The sequence below is a fragment of the Oryctolagus cuniculus genome, chromosome 1 (genome assembly GCF_964237555.1).
Source record: "Oryctolagus cuniculus chromosome 1, mOryCun1.1, whole genome shotgun sequence".
NCBI lineage: Eukaryota > Metazoa > Chordata > Mammalia > Lagomorpha > Leporidae > Oryctolagus > Oryctolagus cuniculus.
The window spans coordinates 44,021,732-44,045,781 of NC_091432.1; the positions used below are offsets into that span (position 1 = coordinate 44,021,732).

Here is a 24,050-nt window from a genome sequence, read left to right on the forward strand (position 1 = left end):
TCCACCATTTATTTTCTCCATCTTTTACTCAGTTTTCATTTCCTACAACTATAAGTAGATTAACATGGAAGTCTCTTAATCTATCCTACTTTTAATTTAATTTGTTTAAATCTCATCTTGCACTGTACAGTGTACTTTAGATTTGTCACCTATTATACTTTTAAAGCACCATTTTCATTTTTGTATAACTGATTTACTTTCATATTCAGTCTTTCTTGCTTCCTATATTTCCATTTTATTTAATTATTTCCTGATCCTTTTTAATGACAGCATAACTTCCTCTTACTAGTATTTAGTATTATCAATATAATTTTATTGGCTTTAGTAAGATCTTCTAGTTAAATCATCACCTAGATCAAACTCCTTTTTTATAAGTGATTTTGTTAACATCCTTCTTAGCATAAAATCTCTTCATACATTTTGGGTTCTGGTTTATAGGAATGCTTTAGTTCTTATCACCCCCTCCCCTTTAACTTTGCTTAAATGATTTTAACCTCTCCCATCTCTCTCCCTTTCAATGCAAATTTATCTCCCATCTTGTGTTTGGTGTAGGGGCTGGCTTCATTCCATTCTCTGGGTTCTCAATCTGGAGGAACAAGAGTACTTCAAGAAGTTCACAGAAAATGCATATTATGGAAATACTATGGATGGATTTCAAAAAATTTTGTACCAAAATGAAAGCATCTTTTAACTCTATAATCCATGAAAATTTTGAAATATCTAATATGACTTAAAATAACAGTCTAGAATTATTTCCTTCAGAGATATGATATCTTCAACTATGAAACTAGAAAAAGGCTTGGCTCAAGCCTATTACTATTTTTAAGAATAAGTCCACCAGTTTCCATTGTCAACTCTCAAAACAGAATCCTATGCAGAACTATGAAACTGGGTACCACTCCTGGGAATACCTCCAAAGGAAATGAAAGCAGCATATCAAAGAGTTACCTAACTCCCATGTTTATAGCAGCTCAATTCAGAGCAGCTAAGACAGGCAACCAACCTAGATGTCTACCAACTGATGACTGGATAAAGAAAACATGGTATATATACACAGTGAAACATTACTCAGCCATAAAAATGAATGAAATCCTGACATTTGCAACAAAACAGATGCAACTGGAGATCATTATACTAAATGAAATAAGTCAGACCCAAAAAGAAAAATGTCAAGTTTTCTCTTATTTGTGGTACTTAAATATGTAGATACTGCAGTTTTAAAAATCTGTGATTATTTTAAAAGTTATTGTACTTCAGGTCCGGTGCTGTGGTGTAGCAGGTAAAGCTGCCACCTGCAGTCCTGGCATCCCCTACGGGCGCTGGTTCGAGACCTGGCTGCTCCACTTCTGATCCAGCTCTCTGCTATGGCCTGGGAAAGCAGTAGACGATAGCCCAAGTCCTTGGGCCCCTGCACCCATGTGGGAGACCCAGCAGAAGCTCCTGGCTCCAGGTTTCAGATCAGCGCAGTTCCGGCCGTTGCAGCCAAATGGGGCGTGAACTAGCAGATGGAAGACTTCTCTCTCTCCCTCCCTCCCTCCCTCTCTCTCTCTCTCTCTCTCTCTCTCTGCCTCTCTTTTTCTCTCTGTGTAACTCTTTTTTTGTAAAAAATAAATAAATCTTTAAAAAAATTTATTGTACTTAAGTGAACAGACATCTTTCCATTTATAACCCTTGTCTGTGTTCCTACTGAACTATTGTTTTTTTTAGTTGTTGAACACAAATGTCTTAGTGTAGCAATAAGCCTTTGACTATAATGTAAATTATAGGGGGAGAGAGAGGGAGAGAGAGAGAAAGAGAGAGAGGAAAGAGGAAGAGGAGAGAGGAAGGGAAATATTTATGATTGTATTCATGAGCCATACTGAATCTGTTCTCTTTGTATTAATATCACATTAACATGAGAGTTGATTTTAAGAAGAACAGCTTTGAGAATTTCATCTAAAATAAACTGGTATCTTAGGGAAATGGTGAGAAAAGGGAGGGTTTCAATTTTTGTTTCACAAATAAGACCAGGTGGAAGCACCTGGCTCCTGGCTTCAGATTAGCGCAGCCCCAGCCATTTTGGCCATTTGGAGAGTGAACCAACGGAAGGAAGACCTTTCTCTCTTTCTCTCTCTCTCACTGTCTGTAACGCTACCTGTCAAATAAATAAAGTAAAAAAAAAAAAAAACGAGAGAATATACACAATCATTGGTTTCAAGTACAGTTAAACTGACCAGGCCTCTGTTTCAAGTGGCACAACTGTAATCGATTTTGTACTGAAGAAGCTAAATTCTGGCACTGTCCTTCACTAACCTGTAAGATCACAGGCTTAGGATTTCACAATTCTTTTTCTTTTTATTCAGAAAAGAATGTCTAATACTGGAGATCAAGTCTCATTTTAGTTTTCCCCTTTGACAATGGATTGATTTTTGCTGCTTTTGGATCAGAGAACAATCCTTTCATGTACTGACCTGAAGGCTCTTCAGTATTTCATTCACAACCAATTTTTATGCCTAGATGACTTGGCAAAATAGTTTTTAAAAATTTAACTTTTAGTAATTTTGAGAAATCACATCCAACATGTATTATCACCTATAGAAGATATAACATTTGGATTTCCCTGTGGAATAATCATAGGAGGCGGGAATAATTACTTGTCCCTAAATTTGACTCACTCAATAGAGATGCGTATTTTAAAACTTGTATTAAAATATAAAATTGCACTATATAAATATATATAATTATATGTCAATTAAAATATTTTTAAATTTCTTTAGTTATGGAAGTTAATTAATTAAATAAATCAAAGACAGTATTACCTCAATGCCTCCTTCACTGTGGATTAAAAGTCAAGATTTTTTTTATTGGCTTAACTGTTTTCCAACAAAGGCACTATGATAATCAAAAAAATTCTATCTTCTTAGAGAAAATTCCCTCATTGTTACTTTAATCAATCCAAAGCTTGCAAGTTATACATACGGGAAAATTGCTTCTTTAATGTTTCCACAAATCTGTTTCCCAGTCATTATGATGGTCAACTGAGTCGTCAGTTCGATTAGACAGCCTCCAGGATCACACTATTAGAAAGGGAAAGGGAAAAGGTGAGAAAAAAAGAAGATAAAGAAGAAAAAAATGCAATTTTACAACAACCAAAAGAAATTCTAATCCAAATGATTAGAATCTGAAGATTTTGGTTAGAAGGGACGTTAAGGGGATTACAGAGATATTTACTCCAGAAGTTCTAAGAATGATCATAAACTGGTGCCAGAATAGCTACATTAGATTCATTTATGGACTGTGGGACAAACACATATTTCTAGCTTTCTTATAAGACTCTTAGTCTTTACATCTGTGTTAGGATTAGGAGTTGGCATGTTCTCCATTTGATTTGTATGTACAACCACATTTGGAAACCACTGATCCAGTCTAACTCCTTAGCTCACAGTGGAGCCTATTTTCCATAGAGTAATTGTTCATTCTCTACAGGAGTTCCTTTCAGAAATAAGGAAATTACTTATTTCACAATTCATAGCTTACCACCAAATCATAGGTACAACTTAACTTCTTTACCAAAAGGAACTGGAAACTTTATCAGATGGCAGCCTTTGTCTGTGGACAGTGTCTAGACTTTTCTTGCAACTGGGTAACACATCTGAGTTTAGCGCTAACCACCCAGAAAATATTCAGTTAATACTGAGTTATTACTATCACATATCTCACCTCTTAACAGAATTCTTACCTCTTCACTTCTCCAAGTTTTAAACAAATATGTGTATTGTCCAGGATAACCCACAAACTTCCCTTTAAAGAAAGCCACGTAGAAGCAGGATGAGTAATAATTTACAAACTGAAACAGGAACATTTTCAAGGTCAGACTGCTCTCGTACTCCTGGTAAGTTCGAGGAATCTCTGTTAAATCAAAAACACCAAGGTGTAATGCAATATCCTGTTTTTCTTAAACTCGAAAAAGATATCATTTTACTTATTTTTAAAATTTTATTTGTGAGTCAGAGAGACAGAGAAGGCTCTCATCCGCTGGTTCACTCTGCAAATGCCTGCAAATGCAGTGGCTATACTAGGCTGAACCCAGGAGTTGGGAACTCAATCCAGGACTCCCACATGGGTGGCAGGAACCCAACTATGTGAACCATCACATGTTGCCTTCTGGGGTATGTATTAACAGGAAGCTGGAATCAGGAGCAGAACCAGGACTTAATCCAAGGCACTCTAATATGAGATGTGGGCATCTCAACTAGTGTCTTAACCACTAGGCCAAACACCCATCCCTTGTGTGTTTTGTTAATTTATGCTTTTTTTTTTTTTTTTTTGAATTTCTACTTCATAGGACAAAGAAAACACCTAGCCATATTATTCTGAAAATCTGCAGAAATCCTCATCACTCTGGTCTTGGCAGATCACTATTAAGTTTCTAAGGATTTGTGCTTTTTATTATGACAACTGTATTAATCTAACCACTGGAAGGACCTAGAAAACAGTCAATATCACATTGAGAGTGGGTAGTATACTTGTCAGAGAGTCACACAGTCAGATGTAGAATTCAAATCTATTTAAGACAGAATCTATTTAAGACATACAAAACATTGCATGTCAGTGCTCTCTTAATTGTTCTCAATCGGGCTTAAAAAATTAAGTTCATATCAAGGGCAGCAATGATTTCTGAGTTGTGTTTTCCTCTCATGAATTAAATGGCCATTTCAATTTTCAAAGCAGTGTGATGCTAAATGGTGGCAGAATTATGTCACATTTTCCCTCTCCTCTATTTAAAATGCATGGTCATTATTCATTATTTGATGAATTCTAAAGGTAAGAAAATATTGAATTCTCTTCACACCGCACTGGATTATCATAAAGCCCAAAAGAGTAAGGGAATGTGTTTTTCCGAGCTTACTATCTCCCAGCAGTATGAGCTGTGCAGCCAAATCATGGCATTTTCAGAAATACCAAACTAGTGACACACATTATTCCAGAGCCACAGAGAATTACTTCATTTCAGGGAAGTTCAGAAGCAAGCCTTCAGTCTCTAATGTGAACTTAAGTGATTTTCCTCATTGAATAAAGCTCTGACTTAGCACTCTGAGGTGCTTTCAAAAGCAGTTTATCTGCTATGACTTTCTTGCTGCTGTCAGCAGAGAAAAGACGTAAAACTAACAGAGAAGGGCTCCACATTTGAAAAATAGTATAGAACGGAGAGTTGAGTAAGGAACATGCCCTTTTTGCTTACTGTTGGCCATCATGTCAGTGCAGTGTTACAGGAGGAACATGGGCTCCTAGACAGGGCACTTAGAGAAGAGACTGTACCTTAAGCTAAAATTTCCCATCCTTTGTCTAACTTGTCTGTGGCGAGACCAGAAGCACTTATGCTCTGTGCTGTTCTCCCTGGTTGAACCTTTCAATTCATCTATGACCCCCTTCACCTTCCCTCATGACTTTAACAGAAATTTTAATACTATCATGAGAAAATCGCCCAGGTGCTAAGAAACAGCAACTTAAAAAATGAAATCACTATATTTTCAGTTTAGTTAGGAAGACTTCATTGTTCTATTTTCCTCATAATCAAGTCTGAAATCAATTACCTTTCAAGAACTATAAACATGAAGTAAAAATTACCTGCATCTTGAGAAAACTGAAGGTTATATTCAGGATTCATACCAATCCATCAGTGGAAGATAAGACAAGAATACTCAAAAAGGTCTACAGAGTCATAATTATTTTTTTTTTCTTTTTTGGTTTTCCTTCCTGCTTCCATTATAAGGGGCCCTTGTGTGACTGTTAGAAGACTCTGAAGTACCAGTCTGTAGGTCTACCCATAGAGGAAAAACTGCCTTAAAATTTGCCTACAGAAAATTAACTCCCTGGGAGATGATCCAAAATGACAATATAGCATGATTAGGAACCCTTTTTTCAGGGTCACATTAATGATTTGGCTAGCTTACCCATTTTTGTAATCCAGGCAGATATCTTTTCATAAAAGAAATTCAAGATCAAGATGACAATAAAGTTCAAGCATGATCCTGTGAGTGCTGTGGTTAACTGGGGAGTAAGAAAACTTCTGACAGGCTGTAAGGATGCTTCACTTTGAATAAAACTAGCAAATGTAGCAAAGACTGACAGGCGGTACACAATTACAGCTACCATACAGGCGACGACAAGAGTCATCTGGGGAAGGGAAACAAAGAATTGGTCACCATGGTCTCTGCATCTGTGTGATGTGTGTAATGAAATATATATGAAACACCTATTATTTTCTTCATCTCATTGTATTAAGTTTATCAGCCTTCATAGGCAAAGCAAATCAAGTCATTCTCTCTTACCATAGATGACACAAAATGAACACTAGCAAGATAAAAGGGTTAATAGAACAAGGCATATGGGGGCAGCTATTTAAGTTTAAAACAGTAAAGTCCTCTAGGCCCAGCCTCTACAAGAGATGGGCAAAACATTGGGCATCCCTGTCCTTATATGGATGGCTCTTAAGTTAAAAACTGTTTTTTTATTTTTAAAAGTTATAAAGAAAAATTTGACAACTATGTGCCAGAAAATATTTATGGTACAAAGACTAAAATATGCCTCACCCCCTTACAGAAAAGTTTACTAGTCCATGCTCTAGGTTATAATTAAACAGCTAGAATGAATATTACTTACTTTTCAAAGAAAAATATATTTAAAGATTGTATTTCATTTCTCCTCAGATTGTTCCTGTTAGTCCTTTGATATGCATGGTAGCTTAAATATTTATATAGATTCTATATTAATTTTGCATACTTCCCATATGACAAAAGCACAAAATGGCTTTATATCAATTATTGGAAGCTTTTATTCTAAAAGTTGAGGAATTGAGATGAACTGATTAAGAACTAGAAATGAAAAAGCAGAATATTCTTCCTGGTACCATATTTCAGAATGTCTTTCAAAAAGTATTCCAAACTGATTACTACTTCTCTTTTTATTCTATCACATCTGTTCAACAGTTGCTAAGTAATCTAAGAAAATACATTTCTACTACGTCTACTAAGATTAAAAATTAATAGTTTTAATAAGAATTGTTAAAGATAAAAATATGGATAAAACTGTATTGGTGAGGACAAACTACAGTCCACATAATTAATTATTTATACTTCTCTGTGCTAATACCTCAGAGAATAACAACACCCCTCTTTTCCTAAAGTTAAAAGCCAAGTGTTAGGAGTGCACAAAGTTGGAAAAGGTATGTGTGTGAGGGGCAGGTTATAGACTACAGTGAAGGAGAAATCTAATAGCTAAATGACTCACTCTCTCAAAAAAGCATATACTAATTAAATTATTCAAGTAGCAAAACAAACACTTTTTGCATAGTTAATTGAGAATGAAATTCAATTTTATGAATTGATTATTCATTTTGGGCAGACTTTTTAAGTGGAGATAAAAATAAATTAATGATTTTTCTAAGACTAACCAGAGACTGCAATCAAAGTTAGTTTGTTGTTCTGTTTTAATCATGTTATCAATTAATGAAATGTTGGGAGCAATTCTCTTCCTCCAGGTCTGTCCTCAAAGTTCAATTATAGAAAGTCTATGTAAATTACAGTTTATTTTATATAAGAAATTTAATCAAGATGAAAAACCAGGAAGGGGCAGGAGAGGAAATAACTTAAGAGTTATTGTATGTATCTTTATGCTATTGCAAAAATTAAAAGAAAAGAACGAGGAAGGAAGGAGGGAAGAATCATTTTATTCTTAGAATTGTACCTATGAACTATATGAAATTTGTTCTTTTTATAGTAATAAAAAATAAAAAATGAGTGCTTGCAGGCCAAACTGTTGAGATACTTCTATAGAATAGCTTGTTAAGGAGATTATAACAGTGTTCAAAGAAATGCTCACCCATAACGTCACTGTGGCTCCCGATAAAACATACCATGGTATACGATTCCATAGAGGCATATGAGGTTCCATCTCCTGTAAAAGTGAAAAAAATCAGAAAAAACTTCAACACCTGCCATCAAAGTTGGGGCTCCAGGTAGCAGTCGAAATCATACAGCTCAGCAAAGTAGAGCCTACAGTCATGCAATGGTTGCTACAAGTAGGAACCTTCAGGTCTCCCAGATGAGATGTCTTACACATGACAAGAGACATAATGGACAGGCTATTTCTTGAGTGTTGAATTAGAGTGATTTTCTGGGCTACAAAGATAAGAAACAAAGTCGAAACCTGAGGTTTGCTGCTTAAATGGGAATTATCTGATCATGTTACAATATTATTCTAATTGAATTCAAATGAATAGCATTGCTCTGGAATTGTTTCTCTGTCTTTCTGCCTTTCAAATAAAATGAAGATAATAAAGAAATAAATTTACAGTGAATGACTAAGTTGTGGAAAGAATTTTGAGTGTTATACCAAGATTAGTGTCCTTAACAGAGTAGGGAATTCTACTAAATGGACAGTGTTCGAGACATACTGTATTCTTTCAATAACAGCAGGTAACACAATGATGATAGAATATGGAAAACTTGGAACCCCAAGATTGTATACTCAAGATGCTAGTCTTTAAAGACAAAGTACTTTCCATTTGCATGTGGTAAATTGCCGTGCCAAGAAGTCAAATAACTCAGGCAAAAACATATGGGCAGTTTGTCAGATAAGGATTCTGAAATCCAGACTTTACCTGCCACCCCCAGATGCTAATGAAATGACTTACCAGCCATAATAAGTTGTAAAAGACTACATGAAGAAAATTTGATGTAATAAAACAATCACTTATATACTACCTCAATACAACTATTTTTATTTTTGTATATTAACTCGATATCATTTCCATGTCTATGTATTTACATACAAAGCCCACTGCATACACACCAGTTTCCATTTTCCTTTTTTCTCCTTAGTATTAAAACTGCATATGCTAGAATACCTTGGCTTTGTTTCAAAATAGTGTAGTACCCAAAAGAAGTGGGGGGTTATAAAAGAAACAAGATTCCCCATGAACTACAAATGACTGAAGCTGGATGACACGTCCATTCATGGAGTTCATTATACTCTTCTATCTATTTATCTATTTATATGGTTTGTATGTTGGGAAATATTTTACAGGAAATTAAAGTATACTTTGTTATTTGAGAGGCAACCTGCAGTAGTGTCCACTGAAATAAAATGTTCCTTTCCCTGCTTCCAAATGTACCTTGGTCACTGTATTCATTTTTCTGTGTTTACACATAGCTTCAAATTCAGGTCTCAGTTGAAGCTGTTGCTGTTCCTCCTCAAAGTCCACCAAGTCCCACTGGTATTCCAATGTGGCTTGTCGCTGTTTCCAAAACTCCAAAAATAGTGTGACTATAGCAAAGAAATGTATAAAGACAAGCATAATCAAAAGATGCAGAAAAGAAGTTAATAAGAACTTTTTCCACTTCTTTCTTTAACTACTTTGGCTTCGTGAGAGTTCACGTTTTTCAGGTGGCTGTTTGTCACCGTTATATTTGATAATAAAGTGATCAACTATGAATATTGGCATGATACTGCACAATGAAACTGAAATTCATATAAAAATTCACATAAAAATTCAAGTTCAAATCTCAGTGGCCCAGGGAAGTTTATTTTTTAAGGCATATTACTCTCTGTTCATTGTGATAATTTGAAATGATATTTTAACTCAACTCTTTACTAAACAATGAGACAGTGAGAGAGAGAGAGACACAGGTCTTCCTTTTTCCGTTGGTTTACCCCCACCAAGTGGCTGCTACAGCCAGTACACTGTGCCAATCCAAAGCCAGGAGCCAGGTGCTTCCTCCTGGTCTCCCGTGCAGGTGCAGGGCCCAAGCACTTGGGCCATCCTCCACTGCCTTCCCGAGCCACAGCAGAGAGCTGGCCTGGAAGAGGAGCAACCGGGACAGAATCCAGCGCCCCAACCGGGACTAGAACCTGGTGTGCCGGCGCCGCAAGGCGGAGTATTAGCCTATTGAGCCGCGGTGCCGGCCCTCCCTTTCCTTTTTTTTTTAAAAATATACTTTATTTGTTATATAAGTTTCATATATTTCCTTTATATCATTTTAGAATGGTTCCAATATGCATGAATTTCACTTTCCACAGATTGTTAAATAACACCAGTCCCTCAACAACGTGACTTAAATTTATTACTATGGAATCGCATAAAAGTACAAACTTGGCTGTTAGTTCTTCAGTCCACAAGTTTCTATTAAGTACATATGCATCATGATGTGTTCAATCACATCATTTCTTTAAAGGTCTGTTTGTGATTGATACCACAAAATCTGCTATTAACTTCATGCACAGACCAGAAAGTGTGTATTTGTGGGGTCTCCTTATCTCCCTATGATAAATCCATGTAAGATTTTATAAACATGGATAATCAAAATATGTAACTGGGCAACAAAAATGAAAATACAATAAAGAAATTAAAAACTGATAATTCTGGGGATGGGCATTGTGGTGCAACTGATTATAGTGACGCTTGGGATGCCTGCATCCGCTATCGGAGTGTTGGTTCTCTCCAAGCTCCTCCTAATGCACCTGGGAAGGCAGAGATAATGGTCCAAGTGCTCGGTTCCCCAACACTCCTGTGGAGACCTGGATGGAGTTCCTGGCTGCTTGCTTTAGCTTGACAGCCCTGGACTGCATTCTCAGCATTCTGCTTTGTCTTGCCCTAGCCTCAATCACTGCAGGTATTTGGAGAGTCAACCAACAGATGGGAGCCCTCTATTCTGTCTGCCTCTTATTTCTGCCTCTCTAATAAGTAAATGAATATTTTTCTAAAATCATGAAAAATGTGTGTTATGAAAAAAGCTATACATGGATTTCAAAAATGTTTTTACCAAAATACTTATTTTTACATTCTATTTATTCATTAATATTTTGGAATTCCCTGCACAAATACAGTGTGGGTGCACATTTTTTCAAACTCTTGTATTTGTTGCAATCTGTGACTGTAATGTTTATTTTTCTTTCCAAGTAATATAGAAGTAGGAATTGGCAGCCTTATGATGAAGAGATGCCCATTTACCAACTTATCACAGCTGGGATTACTGATATAGTATTAGTAAGATTTCTCCATTCTCTGGTCTATCTTTGAATCTAAGTTGCTCTTCAGATCCTAACAGCCAAGCATAAATGACAGAAACATCTCTCTAATTTGGTATATTTTTACATGGATAAAACAATCCTTGCCTAGTTTTGAAATGCACATATTTGTGTTTATTACATATGCTTTTTTCCATTTTATGTGAAAGAGAGACTGACAGAAATAAAGAGGTCTTCCTTTTGCTGATTCACTCTCTAAACACCTATAACTTCTGGGGCTGGGCTAGTTTGAAGTCAGGAGCCAGGAACTGAATCTGAGTTTCTCGTGTAAGTAGCAGGGACGCAAACACTTGAATCTTCAGCTGCTATCTTTCAGGTTGTACTTAACAGGAAGCTGCTTGGAAGCAAAGTCAGGGCTTGAACCAGGTTTTCCAATATGGGATGGGTTGTCCTAAGTAATGTCTTAACTGCAATGCCAAACACTGACTCCTAGATATGCTTGTTGTAATTGGAAAGGAAAAAGCCTGTTTTATCCTGAGTTCCCAAGTGTGTGTATATATTTAAGACCCCTACTGATGAACTATCCTTAGAGAAACTTTTCTGCTCCCTGACAAAACTAACAACTGTATGGCACTCAATTTTCCACTGGAAATGAAAAAAATGAAGTAATTGGTTCAGCATTTCTAAAATTAAGGTGAACTCTATGCATGAAATTTAAACAAATAAAGCAGGAACTTGGATCTAGAAATAGTACCATATATGGGAACTCTAAAAAGCTGTTTTGTAGTCCTCAACAGTTTTTGTTGTTTTTTTTTTTAATTAAAAAAATTTTTTTTAATTTGAAAGGCAGAGTTACAGGAGACTAGGAGGTGGGGGCAAAAGTGATGCGTGGTGGGGGGATTATCTTGCATCCACTGGGTCATCTCCCAAATGGCTGAAAAGGTCCAGGCTGGTCTTCGTCAAAGTCAGGAGCCAAGAACTCTATCTGGGTCTCCCTTGTGCGTGCAAGGGCACAAAGACTTGTGACATCCTCCACTGCTTACCCAGGTGCATTAGCAGGAGCCGGATCAGAGGCGGAGCAGCCGGGATTCAAACTGTTGCTCCACATCATGGGCAGAGGCCTAGCTCACTGCACCACAATGCCAGCCCTAATTTTTGATAATTATTTCAGCTTAAAAATCAATGACTCATTATCCTCCATTCACCACATGTTTATATTTGGTTTCTCCTGATTTCAGTACTTTCAGAGCCTCTTTTTACTGTGCCACTGGGAGAAAGTGTGAGTGTAAACATTTGATATTGCAAGTGTTATACTATCTCTTACAGAAAGGAGCAGATGTCTCGGATACACTTGTGGATCAAAGACCAAAGATCGGTCATGTGGACTCTATCAATGCACTGAACAGAAAAGACCCTGACTGCTGGTAGGGTAGATACACATCTGTCCAAGTTACATGGCAGAGCTGCATCACACATAATATGGAGAAAGCTGTTTTTAATAGACTGTGTACAATCCCAAAGGGACAAATACCACTTATTCTCCTTGATAGGTGACAACTAACTGAGCACCAAAAAGGAAACCTGTTAAAATGAAATGAACACTATGAGAAATGGTGACTCGATCAGCCCTCACCCTGACTGTTGATGAGCAACTTGATATGTTATCCCTCTTAGTATTTTTTTTGTTTGTTCTACTTAATACTTTTGGTTGAATACCGTAATCAATACACAATTCTTAAGTGCTGAAACTTAACTGAAAAGTGATCACTGTTAAATATAAGAGTGGGAATAAGAGAGGGAAGAGATGTGCAACTCGGGACATGCTCAAGCTGACTTACCTCAAACAGTAGAGTTAGAAACATACCAGGGGATTCCAATTCAATCCCATCAAGGTGGCATGTACCAATGCTATCTCACTAGTCCCAGTGATCAATTTCTGTTCACAATGGATCATAATGATAGGACTAAGAACCAAAGGGATCACATAAACAAGACTAGTGTCTGCAAATACTAGCTGATAGAATCAAAAAGGGAGAGAATGATCCAACATGGGAAGTGAGATACACAGCAGACCCATAGAATGGCAGATGTCCTAAACAGCACTCTGGCCTCAGAATCAGCCCTTAAGGCATGCGGATCCAGCTGAAAAGCCCATGAGAGTATTTCAGGCATGGAAAGCCAAGACACTCTGGGGAAAAAAAAAAAAAAAAAAAAAAAAAAAAAAAAAAAAAAAACCCTAAATGAAAGATCTCCGCAAGTGAGATCCCAGTGGAAAGAATGGGCCATCAAAGAAGGAGGTACCTTTCTCTCAAGGGAGGAGAGAACTTCCACTTTGACCATGGCCTTGTCTAAAAATGATCAGAGTCAGTGAACTCAGGGGGCTTCCATAGCCTTGGCAGCTCATGACAAGAGCCTAGGGTGATTACTGATGCCATAAACAAGAATGTCAATTTGTTAAGTCAACAACAGGAGTCACTGTGCACTTACTCCTCATGTAGGATCTTTGTCCTTAATGTGCTGTACATTGAGATTTAATGCTATAACTAGTACTCAAACAGTATTTTTCACTTTGGGTTTCTATGTGGGTGCAAACTCTTGAAATCTTTACTTAATATATGCTAAACTGATCTTCTGTACATAAAGAGAATTGAAAATGAATCTTGATGTGAATGGAAGGGGAGAGGGAGTAGGAAAGGGGAGGGTTGCGGGTGGGAGGGACGTTATGGGGGGGAAGCCATTGTAATCCATATTCTGTACTTTGGAAATTTATATTCATTAAATAAATGTTAAAAAAAAAACCCTGACAAAACAAAACAAAAAGTGAAAAGAACAGGTCATCAAAGAAGGAGGTACCTTTCTCTCAAGGGAGGAGAGAACTTCCACTTTGACTATGACCTTGTCTAAAAATGATCAGAGTCAGTGAACTCAAAAGGCTTCCATATCCTTGCCAACTCATGACAAGAGCCTAGGGTGATTCCTGAGGCCATGAACAAGAGTGTCAATTTGTTAAGTCAACAACAGGAGTCACTGTGCACTTACTCCTCATGTAGGATCTTTGTCCTTAATGTGCTGTACATTGAGATTTAATGCTATAACTAGTACTCAAACAGTATTTTTCACTTTGGGTTTCTATGTGGGTGCAAACTCTTGAAATCTTTACTTAATATATGTTAAACTGATCTTCTGTACATAAAGAGAATTGAAAATGAATCTTGATGTGAATGGAAGGGGAGAGGGAGTGGGAAAGGGGAGGGTTGCGGGTGGGAGGGAAGTTATGGGGGCAGAAGCCATTGTAATCCATAAGCTGTACTTTGGAAATTTATATTCTTTAAATAAAAATTAAAAAAATAGACTATGTACTCACCCCAAATTCCCATGAATATTGCAAAAAACACTGTTGACTCGTTATCAAATAAATGGGAAAACTGAAAAAATAATAATAATGTCACAAAGACCACTTAATATCAAATACAATACAAAGAGAAGGAAATCCTAAGTTTTTCCAATATAGTACAAGTTATACATACCTTTGATGCCAAGCATGTAGAATTTAGTCTCCAAAAATCACACAATGTGTCACAGAGAGGACACATGATCAGCTTACCTCCAATCTCTGGGTCACAGATTTCAATGCTATTGTGGAAACAGTAAAGATACTTTAAAAATACCTTTGTTTGGCAGAACATCTAAGCTACTATCAAAGTGACAGTTTATACGGTCTCTGATATATGACAGAACAAGCAAGGAAGCAGCAGTTTCAGTAGAGGGCCATATTTTGAGTAGTTTTGAATATTTGAATAGTTTGAATCTGTAGGGCCCATCATTAAAGACATTTTCAATAAAGCACTGAGGAGGAGCAGGCGCTAAATTTGGGTCTTTTTCAGAAGTATCAATTAGCTGCTGCCCTCAGGACATGTTCTGAGACAAATGTCAAGGAAATAATAGTAGTAGTTTCATTTAAGATAAAAGACACATTTTTTTTCTCTTTGGACAACTCAGTGGTACTTACCTACTTAGGTTTTCTTGCATTGACATTAAGCCATAAAAGAAACAAGCTAAGCCAACTACAGCTGCAATGAATAGCATTTCTGTGTAAAATCCAAGAAAGGCAAAATAGATACCAATTTTTTCTCCAAAATAATTCCTGAAAAAGAGAATAAATAGGATCACAGGTTGGAAGAATGTTATAGTCCAGGGAGCCTTGGTTTATTTCTTATACAGGCTAGACTTCTAAGTTTGGTTCCATTGCTTTCTAGCCATGTAATTTTTGTAAAGTTACTAAAGCCTCTTAAACTTCAGTTTCCGCATCATGACACACATGATAAACCTTATATGTTTATTCCTAGTGTAAGGATTAGGGTAAGGACTAAAAGGAATAGCACATAGAAATAAGAAGCTGCATTAAAGCAAATAAACAGAAAACAAAACTTTAATGTATATGAGTGAAATTAACATGTGACTTGTTTACAGTCCTTTACTATATATCTGCAGAAGAGTGGTCTTTCTACTGTTTACTTGAACTCTTTATTTAGTGGGGGCATTAAGTCTATGAATACAACGTTAATCGAAAGTATGTCATTGCGTAAGTTAAAAAAAAAAACTAAAAAAAATGAAGGAGGAGAGGGGAAGTTAGCAAGTATCATTATATTCTTAAATTTTATCTATGAAATACATGAAATCTGTTTATAGTAATAAAAATTTAAAAAGAAAAAATAAAAACTATAAAGGTGCTTTAATGGAATTTAAATTTTTAAAAATTTTTTTTTTTTTTTTTTTTTTTTTTACAGGCAGAGTGGACAGTGAGAGAGAGAGAGACAGAGAGAAAGGTCTTCCTTTGCCAGTGGTTCACCCTCCAATGGCTGCCACGGCCGGCACGCTGCAGTCAGGCATGCTGATCCTAAGGCAGGAGCCAGGTACTTATCCTGGTCTCCCATGGAGTGCAGGGCCCAAGGACCCGGGCCATCCTCCACTGCACTCCCGGGCCACAGCAGAGAGCTGGCCTGGAAGAGGGGCAACCAGGACAGCATCCGGCACCCCGACCGGGACTAGAACCCGGTGTTCCGGCGCCGCTAGGCGGAGGATTAGCCTATTGAGCAGCTGCACCAGCCTGGAATTTAAATTTTAAATAAGACAATTGGAGTAACTTGAATTTTAAAAACAGCTTAAATGTTTTTAAGTAAACTACAGACTATTCTGTAATGTAACCTCTAGCAATTAACAAATCAAAGTGTAATTCATATACTTTGCATGTACTTTCTTTTGTATTCTGACCACATCATATCCACAAATTTCCATCTTCCTCCAAGTTAAGATCTGCAATGGATGTATATAGAATTGCCACACAGGAGAGCACAAACAAGGATTTCAAAGTGACTAATTCCCATAAAATATGTAGCCCCATTCCTGCTATACAGAGTTGGAAGGTAGAGAAATTACTTGGCCTAAGACTCAGCAACCTGAAAATATCTGCCTCAGAAATCCAGCTTTTGCGGTTGCTGTATTTTAACCAGGTTATTCCTTTTTGTTATTTGTACAGACTTCACCTCACCAAACCTGTAAGTCTTGCTAAGATTTCTGAGCCAGACAGAATCCTGCTAGGTTCCAATAGCATGTTATATAATTCCAAGAATGTGTTTAATATTAAATGAAAATTTCCTACATGCTTAAAAATAATGCAAATCTGGTACAAGTTTAAAAATATTATAAACATTTCCAAATAAGTAGATTTTTACGTATATTTTTCATATTCAACATTAGTTTTCTTGAGTCATTCTTCAGTTTTCAAGTCTTTACTAATTAAATGAGCATCTTCCTGCTTATACCATCATCTTTCATTCTTTTCAGTGACAATAAGAGCTTTTACATTATTTTCTCTTGTTTGATTTCCACATAGGTATAAACTTAAAATTAAATTATAATGCTATTATATTCTCTTGTTAATTTGCCATCACTATTTCTTTAGGTATTCATAGGGTAAATGAACTTGTATGCTACCTAAAAAACATTCTCCAAAAGATAAATTGCTGAGTATTTGTTAGCCAAAATCATAAGAATGTTTATTATATGTGAAAGTGTAGAAATCATTTTACTAAGTTTAGAAATTATTTTACTTTAGACTTTGGGAATTTAACAGAAAACAGATTAACAAATAAACCACCTTTAAGAGGGCAGAAGCAAGAAATATATCTTCAATTTGCTATTGTGATAAAAATACATAGAGTATTGAAATAACATTTAGCATATGTTTACTTAAACTATATTAGTGTTCATAACAGGATCAGAAGAATTTAATAATATGTAATGCCATACAAAGACTCAAGGAGAATCCTTTCTTTTGAGTATGTTGCCATATATTTTTATATCCATGGTTTTTCTTAATCTGTTAATTTTACTTACTAGATGCTAAAGTCATTTGTTGCCCTACAAATCTATCTATCTATCACAGTATCTGAGAGGTGAAAGGGATTCTGTAAAATTGCTTGTGATGTGTGTGAAGGGAATAGCCTAAATTGTTTATTTCCAGGTTATACTACTTAGTCTGATAAATAGTCAATAATCAAAAGAACAATGATTGAATTGAGTACAGTCTTAAGAAATAAATCAACAAATGCAAACAATTCTTCTAAAAGGATTCACTTTTGTAGTGAATTCATTGATATCTGAGAAAGTTAACTATATTATCTTGGCACTATTACATCACCATTAAATTCACTGTAAATACACTTACTTGAAGCTTTTTAGTAGGTAGCAGCAGTATATCAATTTTATTTGTAAGCATGGAGATAAATAAAATGAGTGACATTAAATGGCGCTATTAAATTAGAACAGAAAAAAGGGATGATAAAGCATATATGAAATTGAAAACTGATATGCCAGTGATAACAGCCCTGATATGCCCATTAAAAAATTATCTAACACAGCAAAATGATCAGTGAAAAAGAGTAGGAAAAATACAAGTATTTGGATATGGAATTGAAGATCAGTAAAGTGATAATATGAATTGTGTGAAATCCAGGAATTCAAATTCCTATATTATATCTCTTCCTAAGCACCAAAAGTCATATTCTCTTTTCCTTTTCTTATTCCCGATATCCAATCATCCATTAGGTCTCATATACTCTGTCCTAACCTTTTAGTAATCCATAGTTTCCTCTTCCTGTTACCAGTGCCTTGAGGGAATGTCTTCAGTTTTCATTGGGCAATGTTAACAGCATCCTTACTAACATGACTTCAGTCTTCCATCATTCCAATTTACCTTCTTTGTTTCTAATAAGAGTGAGGTTTCTAAAGCAAAATTGAGCAGTGTTCTTTTCCTTCTACCTTAGCATTGTTCTTCATGATTCTTTTTCGTGGCAAATATTCTCATCTCTCTTGCTGCCACTATGACATAAAGGACTAAATGCATAGCAAGCAACTTTTCTGTCCTATTGATATTTGCTTGTTCTTTTTGCATGATATATTCTTAACTAACTTCTTCCTTAGTGTCCTGCAACTTATCTTTCAAGACAGCTCAAGAACAAGTACTGTGGAGATTTCCCTGAGGTTTTCTTAAAGACAGGTGCTTTATGTATGTGTGTTGCTGATATTTATGAGTATCACTGTGTTATAACTATTACGCATTTATGAGTGTGCCTACAAACAATTTGCTGCTAGGAAATTATGTTTTGATTTTTCTCTGTAGTCTCAACACCTTACCTGAAAACTAGCGAGGCTTAACAAATTCTCAGTTAAAGCAATGTGTGAACTGTAATTAAGCATTTATGAACAAAGTCTTTCCCTTTATAAAGATAAGTTGAATTTTAATTAAGCTTCCTGATAAAACCTTCCCTAAAAACCATGAGATAAAAAAGAAAAATAAAATTACACGAAGTTGATATAAACCCTCATATAATGACAGAGAAAACAAGGATCTTCAAATTACCTTTAATAAACACACCCAGTTCCAACAATTGTACTACCAACCTGAGATGCTAGAGTAGTATAAAGATGATTAAGAAATTCTGGAGGGAAAATGTAAAGTATGGTGAACATAGACAAACACAAATAAAATAACCCACAGAAGAAACTAACTGAATGCCAGAATACTGAACACATGTTGGGACTTGGCCATTCATAGCACTAGTTGTAAGGCAGGATATGAAAATAAACTTACAAACTAAATTGCTACTCTTAAAAGACACTTGCAGATGTAAGGAAGAAAACACCAGAAATATAAAAAGGAAGAAAACAGGAAAGAAAGTTTAGCAGGAGAGGAGAGCCAGTGAAGTGAGCAATGCTACAAGTTACAACAGATTTGTGAACTCAGCCCAGCACAATGAGGGCAAGGCCTAGCTGCTACAAAGAAGACGTTTAGATACTACTCTATGCAAAAATACTACTGGACCTTATAAATTGTATAACAGGTTATTTTAGTTTCTGTTCTGTGGAAAGTGCAAAGCATCCCAAAAAAGGGTTCTAATGTAGTTTTTTTCTTTTCTTTTTTGGCATACATGCCATCGATTGCTAAATGGAATAGTCTGATCATGATGCTAAATAAATGTCTTTTTTAAAAAATTATATAAGAACTATATCAAAAGAAGAAAAATTTGATTTAGAAATAAAAAATTACAGAAAAACTGTTTGAAATGAATACAGACTAAAATGATTAAACATGGATAAAATTAAACTACAAAAAGTAATTAAAATATTGGAAATGAGCACATTTAAGAGTACAATCTAAGAAAAATCTTCAGACATAAAAATTAATCATACACAAACAGAAGCTACACATTCAAAGGGTAGAACAATAAATTCCAAGAAATGAATCTGTTAAAAAAATCAGTTTAAAAGAAAGAAACAAGTACAAGAATATACAAGAGAAATTTCTTACTTAATAAAGACACACTGGAGACATTTCTATCAAAATAAGGAATAAGACAAGGTTACCCATTATCTCCACTGCTATGTTTTAGAGATATTAGTCAACATAGTTAACCAAGAGAAAATAATTAGATATATGAGAATTGATAAAGAAAAAATAAAACATTTTTGTTTAAAGAGGACATGAAAGTATACCCCAGTAGCCTTAGAGAATCAATAACAAACTAATCCAATAAAGAATTCATCAGTGAACTAGAAGATACAATTGATGCTGCAAAAATGAGTAGCAGTCAAAAGTGACATCACCAGATAGAGGAATAAGAGATCACCTGGTAATACTGCCGACAATAACAATATTCTGCTCTATTCACAAACAAAAGACTCTTTGTGAGAGTCTTTGGATTCAGGTAAGAGGCAAGAAGTCTTTTTCAGAGTGAAGTTCTGTACCTGGGCTTCAGACCTGTGAATCATGCTACCAGGATCTAAACTGGAAACAGTTCCTTCTCTGAAGTTCTTCACAATAACCTCATTATATCTTCAGCCTGCAACCAAAACCATCTGCAAAGAGATCCTGGAAGAGTCATGTATGTAATGTGCAGTAGCAGGCAGGTTCTTCTGCTGTCAACATTAACACCAGCCTTGGACCCAAAAGTTACCATGTAACTCAACTCCAGCTGCACTTAGCTCTGGGTCCAGCATGGTACAACTCACAAGGATTAGAGTTACTCTTGAGCAAGAAGGGCAGGCATTCTTGCCTCTGAAACATAGCAGATCCTGTAGGAACCCTGCCTTGGCCCCAGCCCCTCTTTATTATAGTCCTATAGTTATGTTGGCTGTATAAGGAATTCTTGGGAGATGCACCCAGATGGGCTTGATGACCTTTGTCCCAAAGAAATTCTGCATAGGACCTTGACTGTCAGCTCCAGGATCTCTCAGCTATAGTTTGAGAGAAGTTTGCAGTACACAAGTACCCTACCTACATAGGAAACTGCAAGGAGTCTTCCTCACTAGCACTTCAAGTTTGGAAAGGTAAACACTGATTGTATTGGAGATTCTGAATTAGACCTGAAGCTCCATTTTGTCCTCCCAGCTGTGACTTCGGAGCAATTCTACACACCAAAGACCTGCTGGGAGACATTTCCATTTTCAGACTCATCATTGTGACAAGGTTGTCAATATCTGTTCCTCAAATGTCCCAGATCTTGGCCATAGTCTCTCTGATCTGCAGACTGATAGCAGTTTAGCCTGCCTAAAGAACCAAGAAGAAACACACCCAGTAGTGACTCTGCTGGCTTACTCTCTACTCTCAAACACATACTAGATCTTTAAATGGCTCTAGGAATTGGTGACAGTTCTTCTCAAACACAATCCAACATCATTCTTGATCAACCAAGAATTCATTGGGAGACACAGCTATGTGTGACCCAGAGACAAGACTAAGGATCTTGGTCTTGGCCGTGGAGTTGTTACAATGGTGAGTCTCAGTCCCGGCTCATTGCAGTCAGGGACTCAAATCAGTACAAACATCTCAAATATCCATCTAATGATCCAACATGATCCCTCCCAGAGACATGGAGGATGACACATCTGTCAGTACACAGGTAACAACCCCACTATTTGAGAACCCTGAAGCAGATCATCATCACAGTGCCAGCTCCTCATAGAACAAGAGACTATATTGGCCACAATGCGTCTAGGATTAGGGTGCCTTCTACCATTGTAATAGATAACAACAGTGGCCTCAGGCTTAGGGAACACAAAAATCATTCTTAGAATTCTTGGATAACACTATTGTAGAAGGACAATCTCAGACAAAGCCAGATTATGATGACAGAAATAAACACCTACACTGTCAATGGAAACACATCGATACATGGACTCCAGGATTAAGAACAACCAAGGATACATGACATCATCAAATGGACAAAATCAAGAGCCAGAGGATGAACCTAAAGAGATGGAGGTATATGACCTGCATGATGAAGAATTTAGCATCAACTGTTTTAAGAAGATTCAATTAACTTCAAGAAAATTAACAAATTTTTTAGACAAACTTAATAGACAAATGAAAATAAAAAATTGAATAGAAATCTTAGTGCTGAAAAACACAGTGAAGGAAATGAAAAATGAAAAATACAATAGAGGGTGTCAAGAGCAGACTAGGTTGAGAAAAATCAGTGAGATTAAAATATTCAATCAATGTAAAATATTCAATCAATGTAAAATATTCTGACAACTTTGATTTTTTTGAAAATACTCTATGAAAATATATTCCAAGAGTATGTAAAATGTCTGCAACCATTCTTGTTATCAACAGTGAAAAATTTAGTACAGCTTAATATTTTTCAATAGAAAAGTGAATAAATTATGAAAATTCTTAATAAGGCATTTCTATATTCTCTGAAAAAATATGAGATTGATCTTTGTTTATTGGTAGAAAATAATATATCAATTAGGGAAAAATCTCAGTCCAAAAAAGGTAATAAAGAAGTCAATCTTCCAGGGAAAACCTGGAGTTGTGTATGCTTTCTTAAGCATCCACACAAAAATGTGACCAAATGGATAACACCAATCAAAAGTAGTTACTTCTGTGGAGATCAATGGAGATGAGATTTCATTTAAAACTTTGCCTATTTCTTTATTACTTGAACTTATTTTGATAAATGTGCTTTTTTTTAACTTAACAGGTTAAATTATAATTATTCGAAACAAGAAAATAGCTGTCCAAAAAAGAACATGAATAATGATTTTAAAAAGCACCAGTTAGGTTAGATGCCTTAAACAGGTTAGGTGCCTTAAATGTATTTTTTAAAATTTCTCCTTTCATTTGCCTTAACTGTTGAGATAACATTTCAATGGATTTGATGGATTCATCAAAATCAGTTTCACAAAATGGTTGCTAGGGTTCTGTGCAAGTCTAGAAGAGAAAGCATAAATCAAGTATAAAGAACTGGTTATAGTAGCAAGGGATCTGCAATTTGATTGCAGATCTCCCAAAATCATAGCAACAATCTCCTAACAGCCTGTGTAAGCATGGTATTGTTATGTTTAAACAAGACTGCACCCATAATCTTCTCACTTAGCTAACAACACTGTCCTAAGAATTGAGGTCATAGAACAAATGTATTTTACAGCTGAGACCAACACACTTGAACATACCTACATACACAACCATCCTCCTATCTTCTAAATTTCTAGAGCCTAGGACAAAAACGAATCTAGCATGCATTGAGTACTGACTGCTAGGCCCTATGCTAAAACATATATTTATCCCATTTAATGATCAAATAATCCCAAAAGTAGTGTTGTTATTCCCACTTTACAAATTTTCCTTATAGTGAATAAGCAACTTTACCAAGTTTATATAGCTTTTAAGAGGCAGAACTTAGATTAGAATTCAGATTATTAAATGCTTAAGCATACCCTCCAAACCACCATGCTATATTATCTTTCATAGATTTGGGCAACAATATTCTGTTCCCAAGTGAATTACTAATGAACAGTGTAGATGGGAAACCAAGAAGTTGTAAAAATGTACTAGGTGAAAAATAGCAGCTAACACACACACACACACACACACACATACATATATATATATATATATATAAAATGTGATGCCATTGTGAATAAAATTCACATCATCAAGTTGGTCTACTCCTGTGTAATAAACTTACCTTATCAAATCTAAAGGTTGTTCTTTGTAAAAAAAGGAAAAACGTGCCCAGTTCTGGTGAAGTGTATACCTTTCATTGACAGGATTGGGAGGTTCTGATGGCTTCCAATATTGGCCCTAAATATTCCAGGAGAGGGTTCATAAAGGACAAAGCAAAAACAACAGTGAAGTTAATGTGAGAAATTTAGTGAACAAGACAAATGTTCAGTTTCATTTTTATATTTAGGTTGTAGGTTCCATGCATGTAAAGGATTTTCTATATTATGATAAAAGATTTACTAAGTTCTCACTGAGTTATCTAAAAATACAAGTTAAAGTTTCAGACTTTGGCTTTATTGAAGTTGTTCCTTTGACCCGGAACGCCCCTTTTCTACTCAAATCTGAATATGATATTCACAGCTCAGAGATTTGTATCATTATATAACTTGCTGGGTCATTACAAATAGACTAGGACTTATTTTTAGATGGAAAAATTAAATCTCATGCAAAATTACGACATCAATCCAAAGTC

The 24,050-nt window shown here is 35.8% G+C and overlaps 1 protein-coding gene across 10 annotated transcripts in view; it reads right to left on the reverse strand.

Moving 5' to 3' along the window:
• The window catches only part of ANO5 (anoctamin 5), a 118,039-nt gene that overhangs the window by 25,901 nt on the left and 68,088 nt on the right, over positions 1-24,050 (reverse strand). For 9 of the 10 annotated variants that reach the window (XR_011388012.1, XR_011388018.1, XM_051824971.2 and 6 more), the window contains 9 exons: positions 23,541-23,656; positions 15,017-15,151; positions 14,535-14,640; positions 14,372-14,432; positions 9,155-9,306; positions 7,861-7,935; positions 5,934-6,156; positions 3,719-3,888; positions 2,959-3,056 (listed from right to left, as the gene is read on the reverse strand). Coding sequence is in view for 8 of the 10 variants with exons in the window: in XM_051824971.2 (XP_051680931.2) it covers positions 2,959-3,056; positions 3,719-3,888; positions 5,934-6,156; positions 7,861-7,935; positions 9,155-9,306; positions 14,372-14,432; positions 14,535-14,640; positions 15,017-15,151; positions 23,541-23,656 (1,136 nt within the window). In the remaining 2 variants the exon portion in view is untranslated. The remainder of the gene's footprint in view (positions 1-2,958; positions 3,057-3,718; positions 3,889-5,933; positions 6,157-7,860; positions 7,936-9,154; positions 9,307-14,371; positions 14,433-14,534; positions 14,641-15,016; positions 15,152-23,540; positions 23,657-24,050) is intronic. The other variant, XM_051824965.2, reaches the window with a different exon arrangement.